Below are 24,252 nucleotides of genomic sequence, written 5' to 3' on the forward strand. Positions count from 1 at the left end.
GTTTTGGGTAATATGCTAGAAAAATTAGATAGTAAAATATCCAGGCATTATATTAATGCTAAAAATTATAGTTTACTTATATATAAAACAGTAATAATGATAAAAGCCATTTAAAACAGTACCCTTGTAGACGTACATTAATATCAGATAGCATACAACAAAATAAATATAAGTTGCACCATAAGAAACGAAAAAGAAAAGAGTGTGAAAATAAAAATAAGCTGAAAAACATTTCAATTTAGACTTGATTAAAATTAAAAAGTATGGACCTAGCAGAAGCAGAAGATATTAAAAAGAGGTGGCAAGAATACACAGAAAAACTATACAAAAAAGATGTTAATAACCCACATAACCAAGATGATGTGATCAGTCACCTAGAGCCAGACATCTCGGAGTGTGAAGTCAAGTGGGCCTTAGGAAGCATCATTATGAACAAAGCTATAGGAGGTGATGGAATTCCAGTGGAGCTATTTCAAATCCTAAAAGATGATGCTGTGAAAGTGCTGCACTCAATATGCCAGCAAATTTGGAAAACTCAGCCGTGGCCACAGGACTGGGGAAAGTCAGTTTTCATTCCAATCCCAAAGAAAAGCAGTGCTGAAGAATATTCAAACTACTGCACAATTGCATTCATCTCACACAATAGTAAAGTCATGCTCAAAATTCTCCGAGCGAGGCTTCAGTGTTCAGATGTTCTGGATTTAGAAAAGGCAGAGGAACCAGAGATCAAATTGCCAACATCCGCTGGATCATAGAAAAAGCCAGAGAATTCCAGAAAAATATCTACCTCTGCTTCATTGACTATGCCAAAGCTTTTGACTTTGTGGATCATAACAAACTGTGGAAAATGCTTCAAGAGATGGGAATACCTGACCACCTTACCTGCTTCCTGAGAAACCTGTATGTAGGTCAAGAAGCAACAGTTAGAACTGGACATGGAACAACAGACTGTTTCCAAATTGGGAAAGGAGTGCGTCAAAGGCTGTATATTGTCACCTTGCTTATTTAACTTATGTATAGAGTACATCATGCAAAATACCAGAGTGGATGAAGCACAACCTGGAATCAACATTGCCAGGAGAAACATCAATAACCTCAGATATGCAGATGACACCACCCTTATGGCAGAAAGTGAAGAGGAACTAAAGAGCCTCTTAATGAAAGTGAAAGAGGAGAGTGAAAAAACTGGCTTGAAACTACATTCAGAAAACTAAGATCATGTCATCTAATCCCATCACTTCATGGCAAATAGATGGGGAAACAGTGGAGACAGTGAGAGACTATATTTCTTGGGCTCCAAAATCACTGCAGATGGTGACTGCAGCCATGAAATTAATAGATACTTGCTCCTTGGAAGAAAAGCTATGACAAACCTAGACAGCGTATTAAAAAGCAGACATTACCTTGCTGACAAAAGTCCATATAGTCAAAGCTATGGTTTTTCCAGTAGTCAAGTGTGGATGTGGGAATTGGACCATAAAGAAAGCTGAGCACTGGAGAACTGATGCTTTTGAACTGTGGTGTTGAAGAAGACTCTTGCTTGTTCCTTGGACATCAAGGAGACCAAATCAATCAACCCTAAAGGAAATTAGCCCTGAATATTCATTGGAAGGACTGATGCTCAAGCTGAAGCTCCAATCCTTTGGCCACCTGATGCAAAGAATTGACTCATTAGAAAAGACCCTGATGCTGGCAAAGACTAAAGGCAGGAGGAGAAGGGGACGAGAGAGGATGAGATGGTTGGATGGCATCACCGACTCAATGGACATGAGTCTGAGCAAGCCCTGGGAGTGGTGATAGACAGGGAAGTCTGGCATGCTGCAGTTCATGGGGTCGCATAGAGTTGTACATGACTGAGCAACTGAACTGAACTGAAAATGAAAAGGTAGGGTATAGTTTATGAAATTTGACTTAAAAAATCTTGAGAAAAATGTCTTATTGGCACAAGTATTGATTCTATTCAAATTCAAAGTGTGATGCAAGTGATTTATCATCTCAAAAAGATCATAATGATTAAGTTTTGTTCACATCTGATGGTTAGGCACAGATCTTTAAGTTTTCATTTATACATGTTCTGAGTCTTTTGATATAACGCAGGATTCCTCTTAAAGTTTATGTTTTGGTCTCCAATTATACTGCAGCTCCATAAAACTGTAATTATTTCTAGTGGTTGTAACCTATAACATGAAGATAATGAAGCTTCATGATCAATTTAAGTATGCAAATGACATTTAATTGTATTTGTAAGAGTATGTGTTATAGAACATTTAGGAAGATGTAACCCATAGTTGTAAGGAAAATTTAATTCGCTTGTGAGCCTGGTGATGACTGGCTGGCCATCTCTGGTCTTGGTATTGTTATCCCACCCAGAAGAGAAACTGTAAATTCACCTGCATGCCTGAAAAATACCCCAGGCCATGGACTTTCACTGTGCAGCCTAGGTTAGCTGAATAGAAAGGATGTTTATAGCAGATTCATTGTCAGAAACACTGTGAAGTCTCTTGCTTCCTGTGGTTACTGCCCAGTGTCAACCCCGCACTGAAACTCCCTTGCCATGGTCTCTGTGTTCCTCTCTGGTTTGTTTCCTGTCTCTCCTTCTCTTTCCCTCCCGCAGCCCTTGTGTTCTCTGTTCTGTGATACACAGACTCTCTTCCATCTTCTGCCTCCATGAAAGAAAGCCCCCTCCTCTTTTAGAAAATATTTTATTTTGTAAAACTTTTAATTTTATATTGAAGTATAGTTGATTAACAATGTTGTTTTAGTTTCCGGTGTAAAGCAAAGTGATTCTGTTATACATATACCTGTATGTATATGTATTCTGTTTCAAATTCCTTTCCCATTTAGGTTGTTATGTAACATTGAGCAGAGTTCCCAGTGCTATACAGTAGGTTCTTGTTGGTTATCCATTTTAAATGGAGCAGTGTGTACATGTCAACCCCAAACTCCCTAACGTTCCCTCTCCCCACCCTCCCTGCCTGGTAACCATAAATTTGTTCTCAAAGTCTAGGAGCCTGGTTTTGTTTTGTATAAGTTAATTTGTATCATTTTTTAAAAAGATTTCACATATAAGTGATATCATAAGATATTTATCTTTCTCTGACTTTACTCATCTCTAGATCCATCCATGTTGCTTCAGATGGCATTATTTTATTCTTTTTAATGGCTTAATAATATTCGATTGTATATATGTACCACATCTTTTCTATCTATCCCTTTGTTGATGGACATTTAAGCTGCTTCCATGTCTTGGCTATTGTAAACACTGTTGCAGTTTGGGTATGAAAACAGTAAAGAGGTTCCTTAAAAAACTAAAAACAGAGCTACCATATGATCCTGCAATCCTACTCTTGGGCATATAACCAGAAAAAATGGTCCAAAAGGGTACAAGCTTCTTTTACCTTACTGCCTTTCAGGAAGACTGGCTTTCCTCAAGCGTTTTGCTTTGCCACCTTTAAGTCTGGGTGTAAATTCAAACTTGAATCAATCCAGAGGTGGGATTTGAATCAGTCATAGTTTTCTATGCCTCATGCCTATGGTAATTCCTTCACTTAATGCAGAAACAGCTGATCCTTTAAGACAACTGGGCTTCCCCGGTGGCTCAGTGGTAAAGAATCTGCCTGCAACGAAGGAGATGTGGGTTCGATCCCTGGGTCTGGAAGATCTCTGGAGAAGGAAATGGCAACCCACTCCAGTATTCTTACCTGGGAAATCCCATGGACAGAGGAACCTCTCTGGCTACAGTCCATGGCATCAGAAAGAGTCAGACGCAACTTAGCACACATAAGACAATTAGTTGTTCCATTTATTTACTTAGCAAATATTGATCGAGCACTGACTTCATGCCAGATTTTGTGGTTCAAGCTGGTGCACTGGCAACCTGCCAACTGAGTCAGCATCAGTCCCTGCTTTCGTGGCATTTGTAGTCTGGAGACAAGATATTAAGCAGATTATCAAGGGTGTAGTGCATATAAACAATGAAAAGTCAGGAAAGGCTTCCTTTATTAAGTGTTGACTCCACTGGAGTGAAACTGAGTGTCTGGAATTAACTAGGGAGATAGAAATGGGGTGTGGAGAGAATGTTTCAGGTGAAAAGACTAGCGTGTGCTAAGGCCCTGTGGTTGCTATTATCACTGTGCCAATGAACCTCAACGATAGTCATGTCTAGAGCACTAAGAATGAAGCAGACCTGGTAGGGAATGAGCCTCCAGGGTAGGCAGGAGCCAGGCAACATGCAGTCTCATAGAGCAAGATCAGGATTTGTTTTCTGTACCGAGAACAATGAGAAGCCACTTGTTGATTTTAAGCAGGAGGATGAGGTGATTGGAACTGTGCTCTGAAACGTCTCTCTGGCTTTAGCACGCAATGTGGATCTGCGGGGGTGGGGGTGGGGACAAGCGCGGACGTGAGAACAGAGAGCAGAGGGGTTGCCCTGGTGTGTGGCGCGGCGGAGGCCATGGACACGGGAAGAAGGGGCGTCCAGGAGTATTTCCGCGATCAGATGACCAATGTGGAAGATGGGGGTGGAGAATCCCAAGAAAACATCCAGCAAACTGGTGCTGGTGTTGCCACTCCGTGAGCATTAAGAACACTGGAAAAGAGCCCTTATCCTGTGCTGAAAAACAGTAGTTCAGCAGTTTTGCTCTTCGGGTGTGTCTGCCTCAGCTCCCATCCGGCGGCTTCAGCTCTACGCCCTCCTCAGATACCACGTTCGGGACCTAGATGCGAACTCAAACCCTCTCAGCTCTTAAAGGACCAAGTAGGTACCAGACCGGCCAAGTCGCCTAGCCACAGAGCGAGAAAGATCCAGAACTAGCTTTATGCATTCTGGAGGAAGAAACGAACACTAAACAAGCAAGCGGATTCCCTCCGAACAAAACTGATCAGCAACCGACCCTAAACGGCGCGAACGCCTGATTGCCGAAAGAAGGGAGAGAACACCTCCTGCGCATGCCCGCCGCCGGCTCGCGCGCGGGAGCGAGTCCGGATGACGTCACCTCGCGGAGTCTACGGATGACGTCACTCTCTAGCGCCGGCCGGAAGAGGCGCTTGACGGCGCACGTGGGTGGAGGCGCGTTGGGCGGGCACATGGCGAGTTCTGCGGGGTTGGCGCTGTGCGGGCATGCGCTGGTGGTGCGGGGCGGCAGCCGGTTTCTGGCTACCTCCACTTCGAGCAGGTGAGGGGTCGTTCTGGAGCAGAAGCCCAGGTTGCGGTCGTGCGCCAGGGTCTTGAGATTCCGGTTCTCCCGCCCCGCTGGGGCTGCACCTGCCTTGGAGTAACCCTAGGGAGCCCCGCTGCTGCCTGTGAGGTCTCCGGTGCCGCTTGAGCCCGGCTGCGTGCCTGCGCCTCGGAATGTCCGCTCTCCCTGTCCTTCTCCCAAGACCTGCCCAGGGCCCCGCGCCCTCAGCGGCGGGCCTGCGGCATTCTTTGCCGGTTCCGCTCCAGACACTTCCGGGCTCTGTGGGGTCCGGGGGACGCACATCTCTGGGGCGTGGGAGGAAGACAGCTCTTGGCCTCTCTTGGGGAGAGGGGTTTACTCTCGGGGACCACGTTCGTCGCGCTCTCTGCACTCGCTTCCCTCTCTCTGCATCGCTGCCTGCTTCCTCATCCCCGCCCACATCCCTTGACCCCGCTTTGCTTGCCCTTCGGGGCGAGGGTGTTACCTGACACGTCCTTGCTGGAGGTTACCCTCAGAACCACAGCCGCTTTCTCCCTAGTGGCCATTTATAAGGTCGTCCTTTTGCTTTCTCTAATTTCACGCCCCTTATCGTTCCCGGAATTTTTATGTTTGTTGGTCGACTAGCCTTGATCCAGGAACCTCTTGAATATTAGCAGTGGCCAGTTTCGGCCCCGTATTTCCTTTCCCAGGGTAGTTTTGATTCTCCCAAACTTGAAACATACAGTGTGTCTGTTAAATGTAAATGTGCGCAGTGTTCTTTGTTCAGAGTTTGGTTTCAGAGATTCAATGAGATGTTAAGTCTAGATTTCACAAATTATTCACAAACCTGTTGTCTGTCCCAGGTTATTTTATTTTAGAGCCGTAGCACATGCCACAGTGGGAGATGAGAAAATTAGACTCCATCTGGTTGATTCAGTTCACACCTTTTGAGGAAACCTAGTGGCTGGCTGGCAAGGTTTCTGACTTGGAGGACTGCTGCTCATCCTACACGGCAGTGCTCCATATGAAGAGTTTGGCTACAGTCACTTTAAAGGCTGCGAATTAGAGCGGTGGGATGGGGTGGGGGTGCTGCTTAGGGCCTGGTAGGGGAAGTGGGTGGTTTCTATACTGGTAAGCGCTTGGCAGGCACTGGAGCTTTTCTAAACAATTACCCCAAGTTTTAAACTTGGGTGCGTAAGGCTAAATGAAAACTGAGTCACATGGTCATCTTGTGCTGATTTTCTAGTTGTTAAAGAATGGTATATTCCTGTTGAGTTTTGGTCCTCATTTATTTCACTTAACTGATTTTTATGCACAGACCATGGCAGTTATGTATGGCAGATACAAATAGGTTCAGCAAATTAAAGCTCCTTAGCTGTTCCCTGAAATATCTTACGGAGACAAGTTCTTGTGGAGAAAATCCTTACTGAGGATGCAAATATTTTTTTGATCCAGGTTTTTTTTTTTTTAAAAGTGAACATTGTAATGAACAAAGTGCTTCATTTAAAATATTGCTGTTATTTTTCTTTAGTGATGACGACAGCCTCTTCATATATGATTGCAGTGCTGCAGAAAAGAAGTCACAAGAACGTAAAGGGTGAGATGGTGCAGAAGCCTCTTCCGGCTCACTGATAGTTTCAGTAATGGGACTGTTTAGTCTAAGAAGTAAATTGTTGTTTTATTTGCTGAATTCTTCATTTCTGTTTTCCAACTGTGTGGATAAACCAGATACCACCTCCAGAGAGAAATGTGCTATTGACTTTCAAACTAGGCATTAGGAATATGAGACCTTTTAAAAATACTTTAAATTAGTTTGTCAGTAGTTAACTATTTTATTGGTTCTTTGAAATAACAGGCAATTTCAAATGCATTGAAAGCAGGTGTATGAAATTAGCTAATTGAAAAAAGAAAAGTATCGTCTTTAAACAAATTTTTTTATTGGAGTATAGTTGATTTATAACGTTGTGTTTCGGGTGTACAACAAAGTGAATCAGTTATGCGCATATATATATATGTATATATCCACTCATTTTTAGATTCTTTTCCCATATAGGTCATCACAGAGTATTGAGTAGAGTTCCCTATGCTATATAGTAGGTCCTTATTAGTTATCTGTTTTATGTATAGTAGTGTATATATGTCCAGAGAAGGAAATGGCAACTGACTCCAGTACTCTTGTCTGGAAAATCCCATGGACTGAGGAGCCTGGTAGGCTGCAGTCCATGGTGTCAGAAGAGTCAGACACGACTGAGCGACTTCACTTTCACTTTTCACTTTCATGTGTTGGAGAAGGAAATGGCAACCCACTCCAGGGTTCTTGCCTGGAGAATCCCAGGGACGGCAGAGCCTGGTGGGCTGCCGTCTATGGGGTCACACAGAGTCGGACATGACTGAAGCGACTTAGTAGCAGCAGCAGCAGTGTATATATGTCAGTCGCAATCTCCCAGTATATCCCTTTCTCACTCCTTTTCCCCTCTGGTAACCATCGGTTTGTTTTGTCATTCTGTATGGTGGTTTTCTTTAGAAGAATTGGACTTGGGACCCCCTTTTTTAAAAAAAATATGATTTGATCCCTGCCTCTGGTTGTGGATCAGTTCATGTCCTTAAGGGAATGGTCCATAGGATCTCCGAGGGTCTTTCCAGCTCAGCCCTTGGGATTCTGGCGTGTATGCTGAGAGACTTTTCTGTATTAGCTCTACTCCTTAAAATTAGAGTGGTCTTGATCTTCTCCATGTTCCTCAATATTTCTTGTATCCTGACTACATGAACCTCATTGCACTTCCTACATCTGATCACATTATAATCACACAGGACCAGCCTGAATGGCACAGCTTCAGTTGCTCAGGTAAGGCCTGACCTGTCTCCTGTCTTTCTCAGGGAGGACGGACAGCCCGTGGATCAGGGGAGTGACACCGTTCTGGCGTCCACCTTCTCCAAGTCTGGCAGCTATTTTGTTTTAACTGATGACAGTAAGCGTCTGATTCTTTTCCGTACAAACCCATGGCAATGTCTGAGTGTCAGGTATGAAATGCTAACGTTGAACTGTTAACGATGTTGAACGCACAACTTACACTTGCATGCCAGTAACAGTCGTGATAGTAGCCATAGTGTCAGTAGTTAACAAGTGGTACCTGCCCTGTGGCAGGCGCTGTTTTGAGTGCGGGGCTGGTATTAGCAGATTTAAGTCTCATAGCAGGCCGGTGAGTGGGGTGGGGGCATTGTTCTCACCCGCCCTCCCTGGCCAACAGTCCCTCAGCTCAGCTGGGCCCTGTCCTGGTCTCTAACTACAGAGTTTGTGCTCCTGGCCACCAGGCCATCCTGCTTCCAAACAGTGTTGTTTCTCCAGCCCCTGAGAGTGTTGGGGGCTTTGTGTAAGGCAAGGCACCTGGGCCACAGTGTTGACTTGGTGAGTTTTTTAAGACGGTGCACTCACTTGAGTATCTGAAAGGCTAGGGCTCCGTGTTTATGGGAGAGGATGTCACCTGCCTTTCCCTGGCAGCAGTTTCCTCACCATCTGTTTCTGCCCCTGGAACTTGGAGTCCCCCTAGAGATCACCTTCTCTGAGGCCATGAGGCCATAGGCCCGGCCTCTCTATGGACGAGGGAGAGTCTTCACCACAGGGGCTGTGCCCACTGTTCGGGCTCTTGACCCTTGGGTCCCTCGTTGGAACGCTGACCGCTTGGGGAGGTGTGGGGCCATGTGCAGGGCCTGCTGCTTGAGTGCAAGTTGGAGGTGAGCTTGCGCTTGCTCTGTAGGCAGCAGTTCTGGACTTGCTAGAAGGCGAACGAAGGAAGGAATTGTCCCTTCTGTGTGCGTCCATGGGTAGCAACTCTGGACATGGGTACAGGAGCGTCCACGCAACCTGCCACAGTCCTGGGTCCTGATAGCGGAGCTCCTACCCCTCGAGAGGGTGGGCATCTGGGGCTCTTGGGTGCCCTGGCTGTTCTACAGGAGTCTGAAGAGGGAGGAAGGAGGGGTATGTGTGGCCTTGTTAATGAGGGAGTTTAGGTGAGACTCCTTGAACCCAGGGCAGGGCAGGTGTTCTTGGTCCCTGTGAACGCCCGGGTCTGTCCCCAAGGGTGTGGGCTGAGGGGAAGGTCCCATGTCACGGGTTCTCTCCATAGGAGACCCGAATAACGTGGGCTGTAGACTTCAGTGGTCTAGGTGCCTGGTGCTTTTTTTTGTATGTTTGCTTCTGGCTTTTAAGTTGATATCAGCAGAGTAACTTTGTGTAGGAGGTGCTTGCAGTAGGTGGTTTAGAAGACAGGTGATGTAATTTTATGATGTTAAGGAACCAGATTACAAACTCCAGGGCCTCTGTCCTGTTGACTGCTGGGTAAGGGGCGGGGTCAGTGTGAACTTCAGCTCTTCCCACGCATTTCCTTGGAACTCAGCGCCTTCCCTCTGTTAGGAAGCTTTTGGAGAAGGGGAGCAGGGTTAGTTTTATCACCGAGGCAAGGACAGCAGACATCATCCTGGAGGGGGCGCTTTACCTTTGGGGTACAAGCCCCTTTGGGATCTGATGGGCCCCCTCAGAACAACACCCACCCTTGGTACGTCTTGACATCCAGTTCATCCACGTTTGACCAGCCGGGGCCTTGAGTGGGACCCCTTTGCAGCTCAGAGCTGGCTCCAGTGGGCCCTTTCTCTGGCCCTGGCAAGGAAAAGGGGCTCAGGTTGCCTGGGGGGTGGCCTGAGAAGAGGGTCCTGGGCCATGAACCCAGTGACTCTGTGGAGGCAGGGAAAGTGCTGGGACTGCAGTCCCTGCAGAGGCTGAAAATTGGTGCCCCCAAGATTCCTCCTGTTGGGGTGGCATGGCCAGCCTGCCTGACAGTCCTGTCTGATGACCTGTCCCCCACCTGCAAGCTGACACCCTTGAACCTTAACTTCCAAACCCCCTCCGTGCAGCTCAGTTGCATCCTGGAATTGGTGTCAGGATGCGTTTAGCCTGAAAAGCTGGAAGCCCCTGGCCGGCGAAGGGCCTGGAGGAGGTATGGCGTCCCGCAGATGTGGGGCTGCCATGGGGAGTGGACCAGCTTTGGAGGGGTCACGTCCTCCCCGGGCAGACGAGCTTCTTGGGACCCAAGCCCATTGCTGCTGGAGGCTGTCCTGGTCCTAGGGTGCTGTGCACAGCCGGGGCTGTGCCTGGGCTCCTTGAAGCTGCTTATCAGCTCTGCGGATTCTGACTAATCCTGCCTGGAGTCTAATTACCTTTTTCTGTCATTGTTTTCCCTGAGTTTATCACATTATGCCGCCTTGCAGGGCCTCACAGGGCTGCACTGGCACCGAGGGGCGGAGATGGTCCAGTGGCTGCCGAGCCCCTGGCAGCACCCCTGGGCCAGGTGGGGCCTCCCGCTCAACTCTCGGTCCCCTCATCCTTCTCCCAAGAGGCGGGCAGGGGTCTGATGGTCCCTGTGGGGGGAATGTAGTTCCTTTAAGCTTCAGTTTCTGTCTCAAGCTGACACTTGGTGTCCTGGCTGCTGTGAGCCAGGATAGATGCCAGTTGTTTTTCTTTTACTTAAAAAAATAAAAAATTTATTTGGCCGTGCTGGGTCTTCATTGTTGCACGCATGCTTTCTCTAGTTCTCTTGCGCGGGGGCTACTTTACTTGCAGTGCGTGAGTCTGTCACTGCAGTCTTTTCTTGTTGCAGAGCGTGAGCTCCAGAGGCACGGGCTTCAGCAGTTGGTGGTGCTCGGGCTCAGTTGCTCTGAGACATGTGGGATCTTCCTGGACCAGGGATGGAACCCATGTCCCTGGGGTTGCAAGGCAGATTCTTAACCATCGGACCACCAGGGAAGCCCGGATGTCAGCTCTTTACAGGAACAGCGGGTCCCTGCCAGCCCTCGGTGATGACAGAGCCGGGGCCGGCTCTTCTGCGATGAAGCCTCATATGTAGATAGATGGCAGGTGTTTGTGCGTGAAGCGGTGGCATGGCTCCTGTCTGCTGTAAGGTACCTCTCAGTGGAGACAATGGAAAATGACAGCAGGAAGAAATACCGTGAGCCCCGGCCCAGGACGCGCAGTGGGTGGTCGGCCTGTGTTGGCACAGCTCTAGTTTTGCTCCTCGTGGCTCGTGGACATGACACATCTCATGACTCTCATGGATCAGGGGTTTGGGTCTGTGATGCGCCCCCAGTGGAGGGTCGCTGGTGGCGGTTCCCCCGCCGCCCCGCCAGCTCTTGGTGTTGGACCCTCCTGTCCTCAGGTGCTGGGCACAAGCAGTGCTTGTAGGATCCTGGCCCAGGCGGCAACGCCCGCAGTGGGTGGGTGGGAAGCCAGAGGGCAGGGGCGTCCTTTGTGGTTTGGGTTGCGGCCCGGAGCATGTTTAGTGTTTAGGAAACTGGGCTTGTCATCTCCCACATGTACAAAGAGGCCAGGGCGCGTTCTATCAGGACAGTCTTTAAACACAAGGCCAGTTGAGAGGGTTAGATACTTAGATACTCACCACCCAGACCTTACCATTAGTACATTTTGAGCAGAAACAGCATCATAAAAGTAGATTTGTCCAAGGCACTGGCTCTGTCTCCATCCTCACAGTCGCTGTGTGTTTTTGGCAGCATTTTTGGTAACTGCCACGTGGCAGGAGCCGCCGGTGAGGTGGCTTGCAGGTCAGCGGCGGCCCTGGTGCCGACCCCTGTAGGCCAACCACGGGCGTCTCTGGCCTTGTAGGACCGTGGTGAGGAGGTGCACGGCCCTGACCTTCACGGCCTCTGAGGAGAGGATCCTGGTGGCGGACAAGTCTGGCGATGTGTATTCCTTCTCGGTGCTGGAGCCGCACGGGGGCGGCAGGCTTGAACTCGGACACCTGTCGATGCTGCTGGATGTGGTGCGTGGGCAGTGGGTTCACTGGCTACAGTCGGGATCAGGGTGAGGAGCGGGCGGGTGTGGGCTCTGCCGTGGCAGGGGCAGCCTTGCTGACCTGGGGTAGGGGCTGCGGGGGCGAGGTTTCGGAATGTGAAGCAGGGTGAAGGAGGGCAGTCGAGTTAGGGGGTGGCTGGGTGGTCTAGTCGAGGAGGAGGGGTTTGGGAAGAGCAGATGTCTGGCCCCCAGGCACTGAGAGGCCCATGAGGCCTGGGCTGCAGCGGGGTGGCAGCTGGGCTGGTGTGGGGCCCTGTAGGGAAGGGAGGGGTCGGACCTGGTGAGTGGCTAGATATGGGGACACACGAAGGAGAGAAAAGTGACCAGGTGGGAAGACGGGAGTGGGCAAGGCCGGGCATCCAGATACAGCCGAGGCCCTTGGGGGACACCTGAGCTGAGGCCCGGGAAAGTGGGGTGGGAGCCGGCGTGCTGACCGCTGGGCCTGCCCCTTCTCACCTCGTGCACAGGCCGTGAGTCCCGACGACCGCTTTGTCCTCACCGCTGACCGGGACGAGAAGATCCGGGTGAGCTGGGCCGCAGCTCCGCACAGCATCGAGTCCTTCTGCCTGGGGCACACCGAGTGAGTCCCCCACCCCACTCCCTGCCCCCTGCAGAGGGAGGCTCTGGCTCTCAGCTGCGGAGGCTCCCGCCCCGGGAGGAGGCGACTGGCCTTAGCGCCTGGCCTGCCACCTGACGAGACCCTAGTCCAGCTCACCCCCGGTACCAGGGCCTCTGGAACTTTCAGAACCTCCTTCCCCGTTCAGAACCTATTTGCCGGAGGTGTTCTGGGTAGCATCCAGGTTTTCTCTGCAGCATCCAGGTCTCGATCCCCAGCTCACCGTCACTGCAGGCTGTCTGACCTTGCCGCCTGCAGGAGGCCCTTCCCCTGACAGCCACTCTGGTCAGTTAGGGTCACCCGTGGTTTCCACATGGCTCAGGGCTTGTTTCTGGAAGGCACATCCTTCCTCAGGGTCGATGGCCCGGCAGCACCAGGCAGTGGTCCATGGTCAGTGGGGGTGGGTATCAGGGGATGAGGAACACGCGTTGGTCATTTCCATCGTCCAGGCAGCTGTCTTCCGGCCCCCGAGTGCTCTTTCAGTGAGTGGACTTTGAAGTTAACCTGAGGGAGGTGTTTCTGCAGACTGTCGATCATCTCAGGCAAATGGCTGATGAGGGTCTGCGGGCAGGAATAGCAGTAGAATTGGCCCAAGTGTTGTAACGAGGTGGAGGAGGGACTGGTGGGGTGGTTCAGTTCTGAGCTTGCTCCTGTTTCCTTGGTTTTGAATGGAACGTAAATGTTGGCCTTGAAGAAGGTCGCTGCTTGCTGGGTTTGTGAGTGTATTCTGTAGTCATCCTCAGAGCGGAGTCATTCCCATGACCCGCCACCCCCACCCCCTTCCCCTGCCCCCAGTCTCCGCTGCGCCCCGCCTGCCCCAGCGGGCACACTCTGCCTTAGGGCCTTTATCCTTGCGCTTCTCACCTCTGGGCATGTTCTTCCTGTGGCTCAGCCCCTCCTTCTTTCCTCTGCTCTCTCAGGACCCCCCTGGAGAATGCCTGCCCCCACCCCGCTGTTCTTTCTTCTCAGCCTTTGCTGTCAGGTTCAGACCCATGAGCCACCCAGGTGTGAAGTGAGGTGTGCCGTTGGTGTGAACGTGGATTCCAAAGGCAGTATGAAAAAGCAGTGTAAAAACAGCTTGTCATTCATTTGTTACATTGATGCCGGTTGAGAGGGTAACACTTTGAGAATGCTGAGTTAAGGCAAAAACCTAGTGTTAGAATAATCTTACCTGAGTCTGTTTATTGGTGTGGTTACCGGCAAAGGTAAGCTGCTCTTGGTGGCTCGCGCTGGGGCTGGATGGGCCGTTCCGAGCCTGTGCCGACACCCAGGGGCTCCTTATGGCCTGGGCCTGTCTCTCCCCTGCCTCCTGGGGGTGGGGTTTCCGTCAGGTTTGCTCCTTGCTGTCTGCAGCCCTTGGCATGGTGCCTGGCACGCAGTAGGTGCTCAGTGGGTGTTTCAGTGAGTAAATGACCAGTTGTCGCTCTTGGTTAAGGCCCTGGAAACTGCAGTTTCTGTCTGTTTACTGTTGAGATGTTGAGGCGGCCCATACCCGCTGTCACGGTCACGCTGCTGCGATAAACACAGGCCAAGTTCAGCATGTACTTTTGTTCCTTTTGGAGGGCATTTCGGGATGGTGGTCCTGGGGAGCAGGACTGGCCCAGGCCAGGGTGAGGCTCCAGGTGGCTGGGAGGGGGACTGGTGGATGTAGGGAGCTGTGGAGGTCCCTCCTTGTCCGGGGCTCCCCGGGCACCCGAGTGCTAGATGACGTTAGAGATGGGAATGCAGCAGGCAGCTCTGGTGGGGGCCAGTCTGGGGGGGTGGGCTGCTTGGGTGCGGCGCAGTGGGTGCGACTGGCTGGTGGTCAGTGGTGCCGCTCCCCCCCTGCCCTGCTGGCATGTCACCCTGGCGTCTCAGACCCACTGAAGTGTGTACCCTGGGGCAGCTTCCGAGCAGGGCGGGCCCTCTGGGGCCTTCCTGGGAAGCGCGACTGGAGTGACATCATGTGCTCCGCACACAGTCCTGTTGCTCCTCGTGGTTTCTCCTGGGGTCTGGGTCGAGGATATGGGCCGGACGGAGTCACAGCAGCCCAGCTCACCCTCTGCTTCTCCCCTGCAGGTTCGTGAGCCGCATCTTCGTGGTGCCCAACCACCCTGAGCTGCTCTTGTCGTCCTCCGGGGTGAGTGCTCCGCTCCCCTCCTGTACCCCCGGTGGGGGGGCGTGGGTACCCCGCGTGGGGTGGGCCTGCTGTGAGCAGCCTGTCTTCGGCGCCCAGCTGTGGTGTGAGGTCAGCGTGTGCCTTTGTTGAGTGGCCGTCCACTCGGTGTTGCTCGTGGCTCCCTGTCGAGCTGACTGGCTCGCGCCCTGCTTCAAGCTGTGTGCGCGCGTGCATGTGTGTGTGCGCTGCGCTGGAACAGCAGTGCGTGGATTCTGGGCTGAGCGGTCCTTACAGCATCGTGATCTCAGTTAAAGAGTTTGGTAGACGGTCCTTTCTGAATCCTAGGAGGACCTGGTCCTGTCCCAGTGCCGATGCGCTCGGCCCTTCTCTGTGACCCTTCTGTCGCATGTGAGTGCATGGAGAAGGCCGTGCACTTGGCCGAGGAGGAAGGGTGGTCAGTGAGGACGGCTGCCCGGTCCCAGGAGCCGGGCCCGAAGCCTTAACAGCTGGGTGACTGGGGGCACCTTCCTCTCGGGATGATTAAGCAGCACTTGGCTGACGTGCAGGTCTGCATTACTAACAGGGTCTGAGTCTTGCTTTCTCTTCAGAAGCTCTGCCCACAGCCTTTCACCTTTGTCTCTCCACCCCTTTAGCTTTTTCTGCAACTCGGGGGTCTGGGGAGGACTGGGGGGGCCTCGTGGACCCCTGACGGGCAGGCCTTCCGGGTGGCAACCGCATCCTGTTAACCTTCTCCACACGTGGTTTCTCTTGGGCCTTTACTTTTCTCTTCTCTCGTCCTGTTCTGGAAAGCTATGCATGGTCCTGTGAGAGAAAAGAAGAAAATAAACGTGCCGGAGTTCCCGGTGGCAGCCAGCTTCTGTGGGTTTTGTTGTAAGCCTTTTACAATAAAGGAAAGTACTCACGGGCACAGAGAAGTGTACTGACCGCCATTGGTCTGGTTGCTCAGCTTTACCACGTCCAGCATCGTGCTTCTACTCCTTTTCAAAGAAACGCAGGAGTTCTGGCACTGGCCATCCTGGGGGCCTGTCCCACGTCCTGGGGGCCTGCCCGCCCCCCCCCCCCCATCACATCCTGGGGGCCTGCCCGCCCCCCGTCACGTCCTGGGGGCTGCCCCACCTCCTCACCGGCCACCCCGGCCCAGGCATGGTGTGTGTGGTGTGTGCCCTGCATGCTGTGAACTGCAGTTTGTGTGTTTATGTGAAAAGCCAGCCGCTGCTCTCAGGCTTAGAATGGAAACCAACACTGCCCGCCCTTCCCCTGCCGAGGCCAGCCCCCGGGGACCTCGGCTGTGTCCTTTCGGCCGGTGCTTCCAGGCCGCACAGGTGACAAGCGCAGACAGCCCCCGTTTGAGGGCGCACGTCGTGGGGCAGGCTTCTGAAGGCGCGGGGATTCGGGGGCCCGGCTCGCGGGAGCTGCCCTCTGCCTGCCCCAGCTTTCGGTGGTCGGGCAGGTGGGTGGGGCTCCGTCCAGTGTTTCCCTGCAGGTCAGGTGGTCGAGCTCCAGGGTTTTCTCTCTGGTGTTCAGTTCGCTTGGTTTTCTAGTCTGAGGCCGTTAAGTCTGGGTCCCCTGTGTGGGGTCTGATCACCCTTCTCTTTGGACGGGTTTGGGGGCCTTCTCACCCCATAGTGTGAAGAACGAAGGGGCGGGGTGAGGGGGGCTCACAGGGGCCCCTGAAAATCGCTCACAGTCTGTGACTCTTTCTTTCTGAACCTCAGGTCTACACCTGGGGGTTTTGGGTTCCTGCCTCTGAAGCTGCCCTCACCCCACTTTTCCTGGAAACTGTATCAGGCGGGCACTGGCCCTGTCGTCTCATTCTCTTTCCTTTTACGTTTCTTTTCTTGTGTTCGTGCTCCCTGTTCTACTCTGTCTTCCTGCAGGAATGTTAATTTCTGCCCTTGTCCTTGGATCATTCTTTCTTCACAGCCCTGCATCCTGCGTGCAGACCTTTGCACTCCCTGAGGTGGTGTGACGTGTGGGGTTTTTAAGAGGTTTTCCTGTGTGTGTCCCCCAACCCCCCACCGGTGTGTTGCTCATTTTTCGAGTTTCCTCGATGTCTGGTGCCCGGGTGTCAGAGTTGGGCACCAGGCCTCATCGGATGCCAGCGTGCACCCGGCTCCATCTCACTCCCTGTCTGGCCCTTCTCTGTAGATGTTTCATGCTGTATCCTGCCATCTTGTGATGAGTGTTGTAGCAGATATTTCTTAACATTACCCTCTCTTTTTCACTTTACTGAGGTAATAGTTTATAACACCTAAGTTTCACATGCACAACGTTCTGTTTTGACTTCTGCGCACTCTGCAGCGTGCTCACACGCAGTTTAGTTTCCAGGCATTGCAGTCCAGTCCAGTGGACCCCCTTCACTCATCTTGCCTTCCCCCCTGGTCACCACGACTCTGTTCTTTGTATCCGTGTGTGTGTGTGTCTTTGGCTTATTTTTTATATCCCACTTAATGAGTGAAATCATATGGCATTTGTCTTTCTCCACCAGACTGATTTTACTTGACATGATACCCTCTAGGTCTGTCAATGGTTCTGTTGCAAATGGCGAGATTTAATTCCTTTTTTATGGTTGGGCACGCGCGTGCGTGTGTGCCACTTTCATCTGTTGATGGGCTCTTAGCTTCTGTATCTTGGCTATTGTAAATAATGCAGCAGTGAACATAAGGGTGCATATATCTTTTCAAAGTAGGGTTTTTGTTTTCTCCTCAGGAGTGAAATCGCTGGATCATTTGGTAGCTCTGATTTCTTGAGAGACCTCCATAGTGTTTCCCACAGTGGCTGCACCAATTTACATTCCCGCCATCGGTGTACGGGGGTCCCTTCTCTCTACGTCTTCACCAACATTTGACATTTGTTGTCTTTTCGACAGCAGCCCTTGGCAGATGTGGGGTGCTGTCTCACCCCATGACTCACATGGGGTGCTGTGGTTTTGATCTGCATTTCCCTTATGATTGGGGATGTTGGATGTCTTTTTCCTGTGCATGTTGGCCATCCGTATGTCTTTTTTAGAAAAATGTCTGTTCATATCCTCTTCCCATCTTTAAAGGTTGAAAAGTGGTTGTTGTTGAGTTGTATGAGTTCCTTGTCTACTTTGGACATTAACCACTTATCAGATGGATGATTTGCAAATATCTTCTCCCATTTGTTTGGTGGTGGTTCTGTTGGTCATTTCTTTTGCTGTGCAGAAGCTTTTTTGATGTAGTTTCATTTATTTTTGCTTTTATTTCCTTATCCTGAGGAATTTTATTTGGAGAGATCTTGCAAGACCAGTGTCAGCATAACGCCTGTGTTTTCTTCTTACAGCTTCAGGTCTTACATTCGTCTTTAATCCATTTTAAGTTCATTTTTCTGCATGGTGTGAGACTATGGTTCAGTTTTATCCTTTTGCACATGACTGTTTTCTCCACACTGTTTATTGAAGAGACTGTCCTTTCTCTGTTGTATGTTCTTTGTTCCTCTATTGTAAATTGTTCATCTGTGCCTGGGTTTGTTTCTGGGCTTTCAGTTTTGTCCCATTGATCTGTGTGCCTGCTTTTCTGCTATTAGCATACTGTTTTGATTATTGTAGTTTTACAGTATAGCTCAAAATCAGTGTGTGAAGGGAGTGTGACACCCTTCCCGTTTATTATTCTTCGTCAAGATTACTTTGGCTCTTCAGATCTTTTGTGGTTTTCATATACAGTTTAGGATTTTTTTTTGGTTGTTGTTTAATGTCTGTGGAAAATGTCATTGGAATTTTGATAGGGGTTGGATTAAATCTTCAGTTGTTTTAGTTAATGATGAGCATTTTAACAATGTTAACTCTTCTAGTCCATGAGCACAAATATCTTTGCATTTGTTCATGTCTTTGGTTTCTTTCAACAATGTCTTATACTTTTCTGAGTATAGGCCTTATACCTCCCTGGTTAAATTTATTCCTGGGTGTTTTATTCTTGATGCAATTATGTGTGGGGTTGTGTATAGAAACTCAACAGAGTTTTGAGCATTGATTTTGTACCCTGAAACTATTCGTTTATTATTTCTGGTAGTTTTTTGCTGATGTCTTTAGGGTTTTCTGTAAATAAAACCACATCATCTGCAAGCAGTAGCAGTTTTACTTCTTCCTTTCCAGTTGGATTCCTTTTTTTTCCCTTGTCTGATTGTTCTGACTAGGGCTTCCAGTACTATGGTGACTAGAAATGGGCACGCTTGTCTTGTTCCTGGCAAACCCTTTTTTTGCATTTATGTTATTTTTGGAGCTCACATCAGGCTGTACCAGTTGATAGTCTCATGGGTAACAAGTGGACGTTCTCTTTGCACCCATTCCCGAGCAGTGACGTGGACAGTTCTCAGTGCTCATGAGCCTCACGTATTTCTCCCTGTGCGGATGCATGCTCATCTGTGTGTGTGCACACGTGTATGCATGCATGTGTGCGCACTGCAGTCCCAGCCCACGCGCAGCAGGCCTCGTCTTTGACCCCCAGCACAACAGGGTGTCTTGTGTCCTTGTCCGTTGAGCTGAGTGGGGTCCCCTGTGTGTTCTTATTGGTCTGTGAGATGCTTTGTACAGTTGTCCCTAAGCAAAGAGTGTTTAGCTGGGTGGGGGGGGGAGTGCGCTGGCCGAGTTATCGTCCCCATGACCTGGTGAAGCCTGGATGCCCCACTGGGCGCTAACCGTCCCTGGTGTCTGCAGGACCGCACCCTGAGGCTCTGGGAGTACCGAAGTGGCCGTGAGTTACACTGTTGTCCCCTGACCAGCCTGCAGGAGCCCGCAGAGCCCTGGAGTGACAAGGTAAGCCCACACGTTTGTCTCGGGGCCTCTCCAGCTGCTGGGATCCTGTGGAAAAACTTCCCTTTACCTTGGAGAAGTTTTCCTGCTGTCAGTGCAGACTCCCCCTCGGGTTTCTGCCGCCACCGTGCCCCCGTTGGAGCCGTGGCAAACAGAGGCCTGTGTGTTCTGCGGCCTCCTTCACAACCGTGCCCTCCTCAACCTCCTGACGCCCCTGGATGGTGAGGAGAGGCAGGGCACAGAGGGGACCAGAGCGAGCGGTTCCCGATGCTGGGCCTGGCTGCACCTGCACGAGCCCAGGCCGCCCCCCAGCCTGCTCTGAGAGCTGTGTGGCCCCGCCACGTCCCCTCCGCTCCTCCTGGCTCTGACCGCAGGTGCGTCCTCTGCCAGGACCTGTGGATGCTCACGTACACGCTGTCCATGGTTACACCCCCTCTTTTCTTCCCCGTGTGCTCTCTGCCCGCCTTTTGACCAATTCCGTTGACCTTGGAGATGCTGCCCAGGCTCCGTGAGGCCCGTGTGTCAGAGTGGCCTGTGAACCGTGCCCTCCCTGGGGTCTGGAGAGTCCAGCAGGGTCTTCTCTTGCTGTGGTGGACCACACACAGGGACTGTCTGTCCTGCAGTGATGCCCGAAGTTAGAGCAGGGCAGCCGGCATCCAGTCCTGGCCAGCCGATGTCACTGCTTTTCCTTCCAGAGGTTCGCCGTGTCCAGGATCACTTACTGGAGCCAGGAGGACTGCGTGGCACTCTCGTGTGACGGGTGAGCCCACGTGGACACGGCGTCGCTCCTGGTTCCTGCAGGCCCATGAGGGTGGGAGGAGGCCGGGGGACGAGAAAGGGGTCCCTGGCTCAGCCTCGCCCTGCAGTGACCTCAACTCCGAGCCCCGCTGCTGCGGCAGGGGAGGGTTCCCTCCTGTATGCCGGCATCTTACTCTCCCGCCAACGTGAAGGCAGCCCCGGCCTCACTGGCCTGTGTGTGTGTGGCCTCCGGCTGGCCTCTTGTGCAGGTGGAATCCTGGCTAAGGGTCAGCTGTGGTAGCGCCCACCCCAGTCAGGCCCAGCTCAGCACGGGGGACCCCGGGGGCTTCAGTGCAGACGAGGTGGGCGTGGGGAGCATGGCCGCCCAGTTGTGCCCTCCTGAGCATCGTCCACGTGCTGGGAAGGGGATTGGGGGGCCTCCCACATTCTCACCTGTCCTGACAAGCACCCTGGGGTTGGCATCTGAGCTCATTAGAAAAGGAAGACGCAGGATTAGAGGGTCAAATGCTGCCTGGGCTGGGGGTGGGGGGCTGAGCTCACTGCCTGGGGTCTGTGCGCTGCTCAGTGCGTGGAGCGGCTATCTCCTCTGCACTGTTTTGTCCTGGCTGTGTAATTAGCTGCTCCAGGACTTGGGGACGGAAACCTTGGTGAGCTCACAGCTCCTGGGGGCAGGGACGCAGGAGTGGCTGGGTGCTCGGGGCTCAGGGAGTCATGAGGTGGCAGCTGAGACGCTGGTGGGCCGAGTGCCCCTCGAGCCACGGGCACTGTCCTCACCGTCCCCTCTCTCCTGGCAGGCTGCCCGTGGTCTACATCTTCCAGCTGGATGCTGCCCAGCGACAGCTGGTTCCAAGGCAGCTGCTGACTTTCCAGCACCGGGTGTGGGACGCTGCCTTCGAGGAGGGCCATGGGCTGTGGGTGCTGCAAGACTGCCGGGAGGACCCCCTTGTGTTCTACAGGTCCGTGGGCGGCCAGTGGCAGGTAAGGGGGCTGGACCTGCTATGCCCCAACCTGGGAAGAGGGGAGATGGCTCTGACCCCTTTCAGCTTGATCGCGTCCATGCCAGAGGCTGTGTCCCGGGGGGGCAGGGAGCTGGGGTGCCTGCTGGGTTCCCCAGTGTCCTGCGTCTACACTGGCGTTTTGGGGGCTGTTGCTATCGTTGGTACCCTTTCCCTGTGACTCCTGGTCACATGTCTCTTTAGGAGAAGAGCCTGCAGCTGGGGGCTCCTGGGTGGGTACCTTTCAGACTTGCAGCCTTAGCACAGTCTTGTACTTCGGGTCTGCTGGACGCCGAGGGGCCCCGTCCTCGCAGGTGGCCTGGGTGGGCCTGTGTGTCACCTCCCGCCTGGCCTGTGGCTCACCAGGTGCCATGGTGAGGGGCAGGGGATGCTCGCAGAGCTCTCTGCACACTTGTGTGTCCTTGACGAGTGCTCAGGGCTGCCCAGCAGCTCATTCAGGTATTTTTATCTGAAGGGGTGAGCCAGTGCCCCTGGCCTGTGCCTGCCAGGTTCCAGGCACCTTAGCGTCACCCGTGATGAGCCAGCAGCGCGCGTCCCCGGCTCTGGGTGACAAGCCGCGGTCACTGCTGTGCTGGACGGGCCGGGTGGACTGCCTTGCTGCCTCGTGGGGGTGCGGAGGGCAGGCTGTCCCATGCCTGTGCAGCAGCCTGGGGGTTTCTGTCCTCTCTGATAAAGGTTTTCTGTTCATCTCCTCAGTCTGTTCCTGAAAGTGCCGAGTTGAAGAGGGTCTCTGCTCACGTTCGCGTGAACTGGGCCATGTTGGAAGGTGAGGACTCGTCCTTGGCCTGCTTTTCCTGGGTCACGTTCAGCAGGTCTAAGAGCGCAGTACCCAGCAGGGGTCCGCTTCTTGGGGTGAGGATGTGGGGCTTGTGGGGTGTGTGTCCCTTTCAGGGCAGGCGAGCACTGTGAGGCAGGGCTGGTTGGTCCCCTTAGAGAAGCGCTGCCCTGGTCTCAAGTTAACCTCAGTGGGGCCAACCTCCGGGCCACTTGGTTGGCAGGGTTCAGGTCCCTGCAGGTTGCTGGACAGGGGGCTGCGTGTCTCCCCTTTCCTTTCCGGGGTGCCAGAGGACACCCTGGTCGGGTGCCAACAAGATGTAGCCACGGCCCCTGCACCTGGTCTCCCGGGACCCCGTGTCCTGTGAGAAGTGAGTCCTTGGGGCAGCCAGGCGTGGCCATCAGGAGGTGGGTGTTCTGCGGGCAGTGCTCGAGGAGGCCCCAAGGTCCACGAGTTCATTCCCTGCTACAGGAGGGTCCGCCAGGTGCCCCTTAGAGGCAGAGCCCTGAGTCCCCGTCCATCCTCACGCCTGGTGTCGCCCCGGCATCCGGTTTCGTCCCTCCCGCGCAGGCTGTGCCGGCATGGACAGTGGCTTCAGCAGCCTCTACAAGGCCGCCTGCGACAACATGACCACTTACCTGAAGAAGAAGGAGGAGCGGCTGCAGCAGCAGCTGGAGAAGAAGCGGCGTGGGGCCCCGCCGCCCGGGCCCAGCGGGCCAACCAAGAAGATGAAGCCAGGGGAGTTGGCGCAGGGCTGCTCGTCCTAGCGCTCGGGGTGCCCCTCGGGGGGCGCAGTGCTGCCCTCTCCCCTCCCACCCGCAGCTCCCTGACTTCCTCGGGCTGGGCGGCGGCGAGGCCCACCCCGGCTCAGCGGACCCCTGGGGCCGTGCCGGGCAGCTGGACGGGACCATGGGCTCTAGAACATTCTGTCCCCAAAGCTGTGCCGTGGGTCAGCGTCACTGGAGACGCTGTTCGAGAGTAGTAAGTACACCCAGCACCTCCCTTCTCCTTGGAGGGTGGTCGCCCGCGGGCCTGGCGCTCGTCCTTCCTGCTTGTCCTGCAGCGGGCTTCCTGTCGGCAGCCTGGAGGCCGACGTCTTGCCAGCAGCACCGTGGATGCCTGCGCTGTTCTCCGCTTGCCCTTCTGGATGGTCTGCCGTGCTGCCAGCAGGCGGCCATGAGCCCCATGGGCTGTTAGCCCAAGAGGAGTAAGTACTGGCTCCCGATGCTCAGGCCCCGTGGGGCGAGGAGAGCTTGTCGCCAGCGTTGGTGGAGACAGGCTTGTTCACAGACGCGTGAGAACTGGGGTGCCCCGGCTGGACACTCACTCACTCCGCAGGGAGGTGACTGGTGACGTGTACGATTGATTTTGATCTGGACTTTGTGCACTGCAGCAGAGCAGGAAAGCCCGCTGTGTGCTAATTCCTGATCAATAAAGATGAGTTTTTCTGCAGCTTCTAGAAAATTGAGCAGCATCACATGGAACTGATTTCAAAATATATTGAGCAGAACTGTGTATGATGAGTGTGTTCTCTGTGATTAAAATGTTTACCTTTTGGTTTGAAGAAAGATGTTTTTGTGGTGTGGGGGGTGTTTCATGGGCATTGGACATAGGTCGTTTGGTGTATCAAAACCTGGAAGGCGTCAGATTGTTCCTTAGTGCCTTGTTTTAATTTAAACGCTGATCTGGAAACAATACTGTTTATAAACCTCTCAGGGTTGCTTCCCACAGCGGACATCAGGGACTGCCCCCCCCCCCACCCCAGCCCCTGCCCTGCCCCGCGGCGCATGTACCACACACACCTGCGCCTCCCCCCCCCCCCCCCCCCGCCCCGCCCCTCACCCATGGCGCCCCCCACCCCTGCCCCGGTCCCCCATCTGACTCGGGCAGGGTAGTCAGTTGGCGGAGAGAGGGTGGTACCTTCAAGGGTGGCAGGGTGCCATGGCTTTGTCCTGATATGGAGTGTTCATTCCTAATATGCTCTGAATTCTTGGTTTTAGGAGAAATTTGTTTGTTGTTAGTGGTGTCTTTATTTTTGACCATGCCGCTTTTGGGATCTTTGTTCCCCGACCAGGGATTGAACCTGAGGCCGCAGCAGTGAAGCTCAGAGTCCTAAGCGCTGGGCTGCTGGGAAGTCCCTCTTGTTGGTGTCTTGGTCTAAGATGGAGGCCAGCAGACTGGCCT

The 24,252-nt window shown here is 52.8% G+C and overlaps 1 protein-coding gene across 3 annotated transcripts; it reads left to right on the top strand.

Moving 5' to 3' along the window:
* The first annotated feature begins 5,023 nt into the window (after positions 1–5,023).
* Positions 5,024–23,636, top strand: WDR4 (WD repeat domain 4). 3 transcript variants are annotated; one of them, XM_043874868.1, is made up of 11 exons: positions 5,024–5,174; positions 6,688–6,753; positions 8,034–8,177; positions 11,827–11,983; positions 12,483–12,595; positions 14,690–14,750; positions 19,423–19,521; positions 20,214–20,278; positions 21,072–21,255; positions 21,990–22,059; positions 22,639–23,636. In XM_043874868.1, exons 1-11 carry the CDS (start codon positions 5,086–5,088, stop codon positions 22,833–22,835), a joined length of 1,245 nt encoding a protein of 414 aa, XP_043730803.1. In that variant the 5' UTR covers positions 5,024–5,085; the 3' UTR covers positions 22,836–23,636. The 3 variants fall into 3 exon arrangements, with proteins under 3 accessions (XP_043730803.1, XP_043730804.1, XP_043730805.1); XM_043874869.1 differs by having other exon boundaries at positions 22,540–22,669; XM_043874870.1 differs by lacking the exon at positions 5,024–5,174 and having other exon boundaries at positions 6,711–6,753; positions 8,034–8,125.
* Positions 23,637–24,252: the final 616 nt, after the last annotated feature.

The sequence above is a fragment of the Cervus elaphus genome, chromosome 19 (assembly GCF_910594005.1).
Source record: "Cervus elaphus chromosome 19, mCerEla1.1, whole genome shotgun sequence".
Classification (NCBI taxonomy): Eukaryota; Metazoa; Chordata; class Mammalia; order Artiodactyla; family Cervidae; genus Cervus; species Cervus elaphus.

What these genes read in the sequence shown, in the direction of transcription:
- WDR4 (XM_043874868.1), top strand. Translation starts at nt 5,086, where the DNA reads ATGGCGAGTTCTGCGGGGTTGGCGCTGTGCGGGCATGCGCTGGTGGTG. An exon ending in AAGTCACAAGAACGTAAAGG is followed by an intron (nt 6,754 to 8,033) that starts GTGAGATGGTGC and finishes TGTCTTTCTCAG; the next exon opens with GGAGGACGGACAGCCCGTGG. An exon ending in CCGTGGGCGGCCAGTGGCAG is followed by an intron (nt 21,256 to 21,989) that starts GTAAGGGGGCTG and finishes TCATCTCCTCAG; the next exon opens with TCTGTTCCTGAAAGTGCCGA.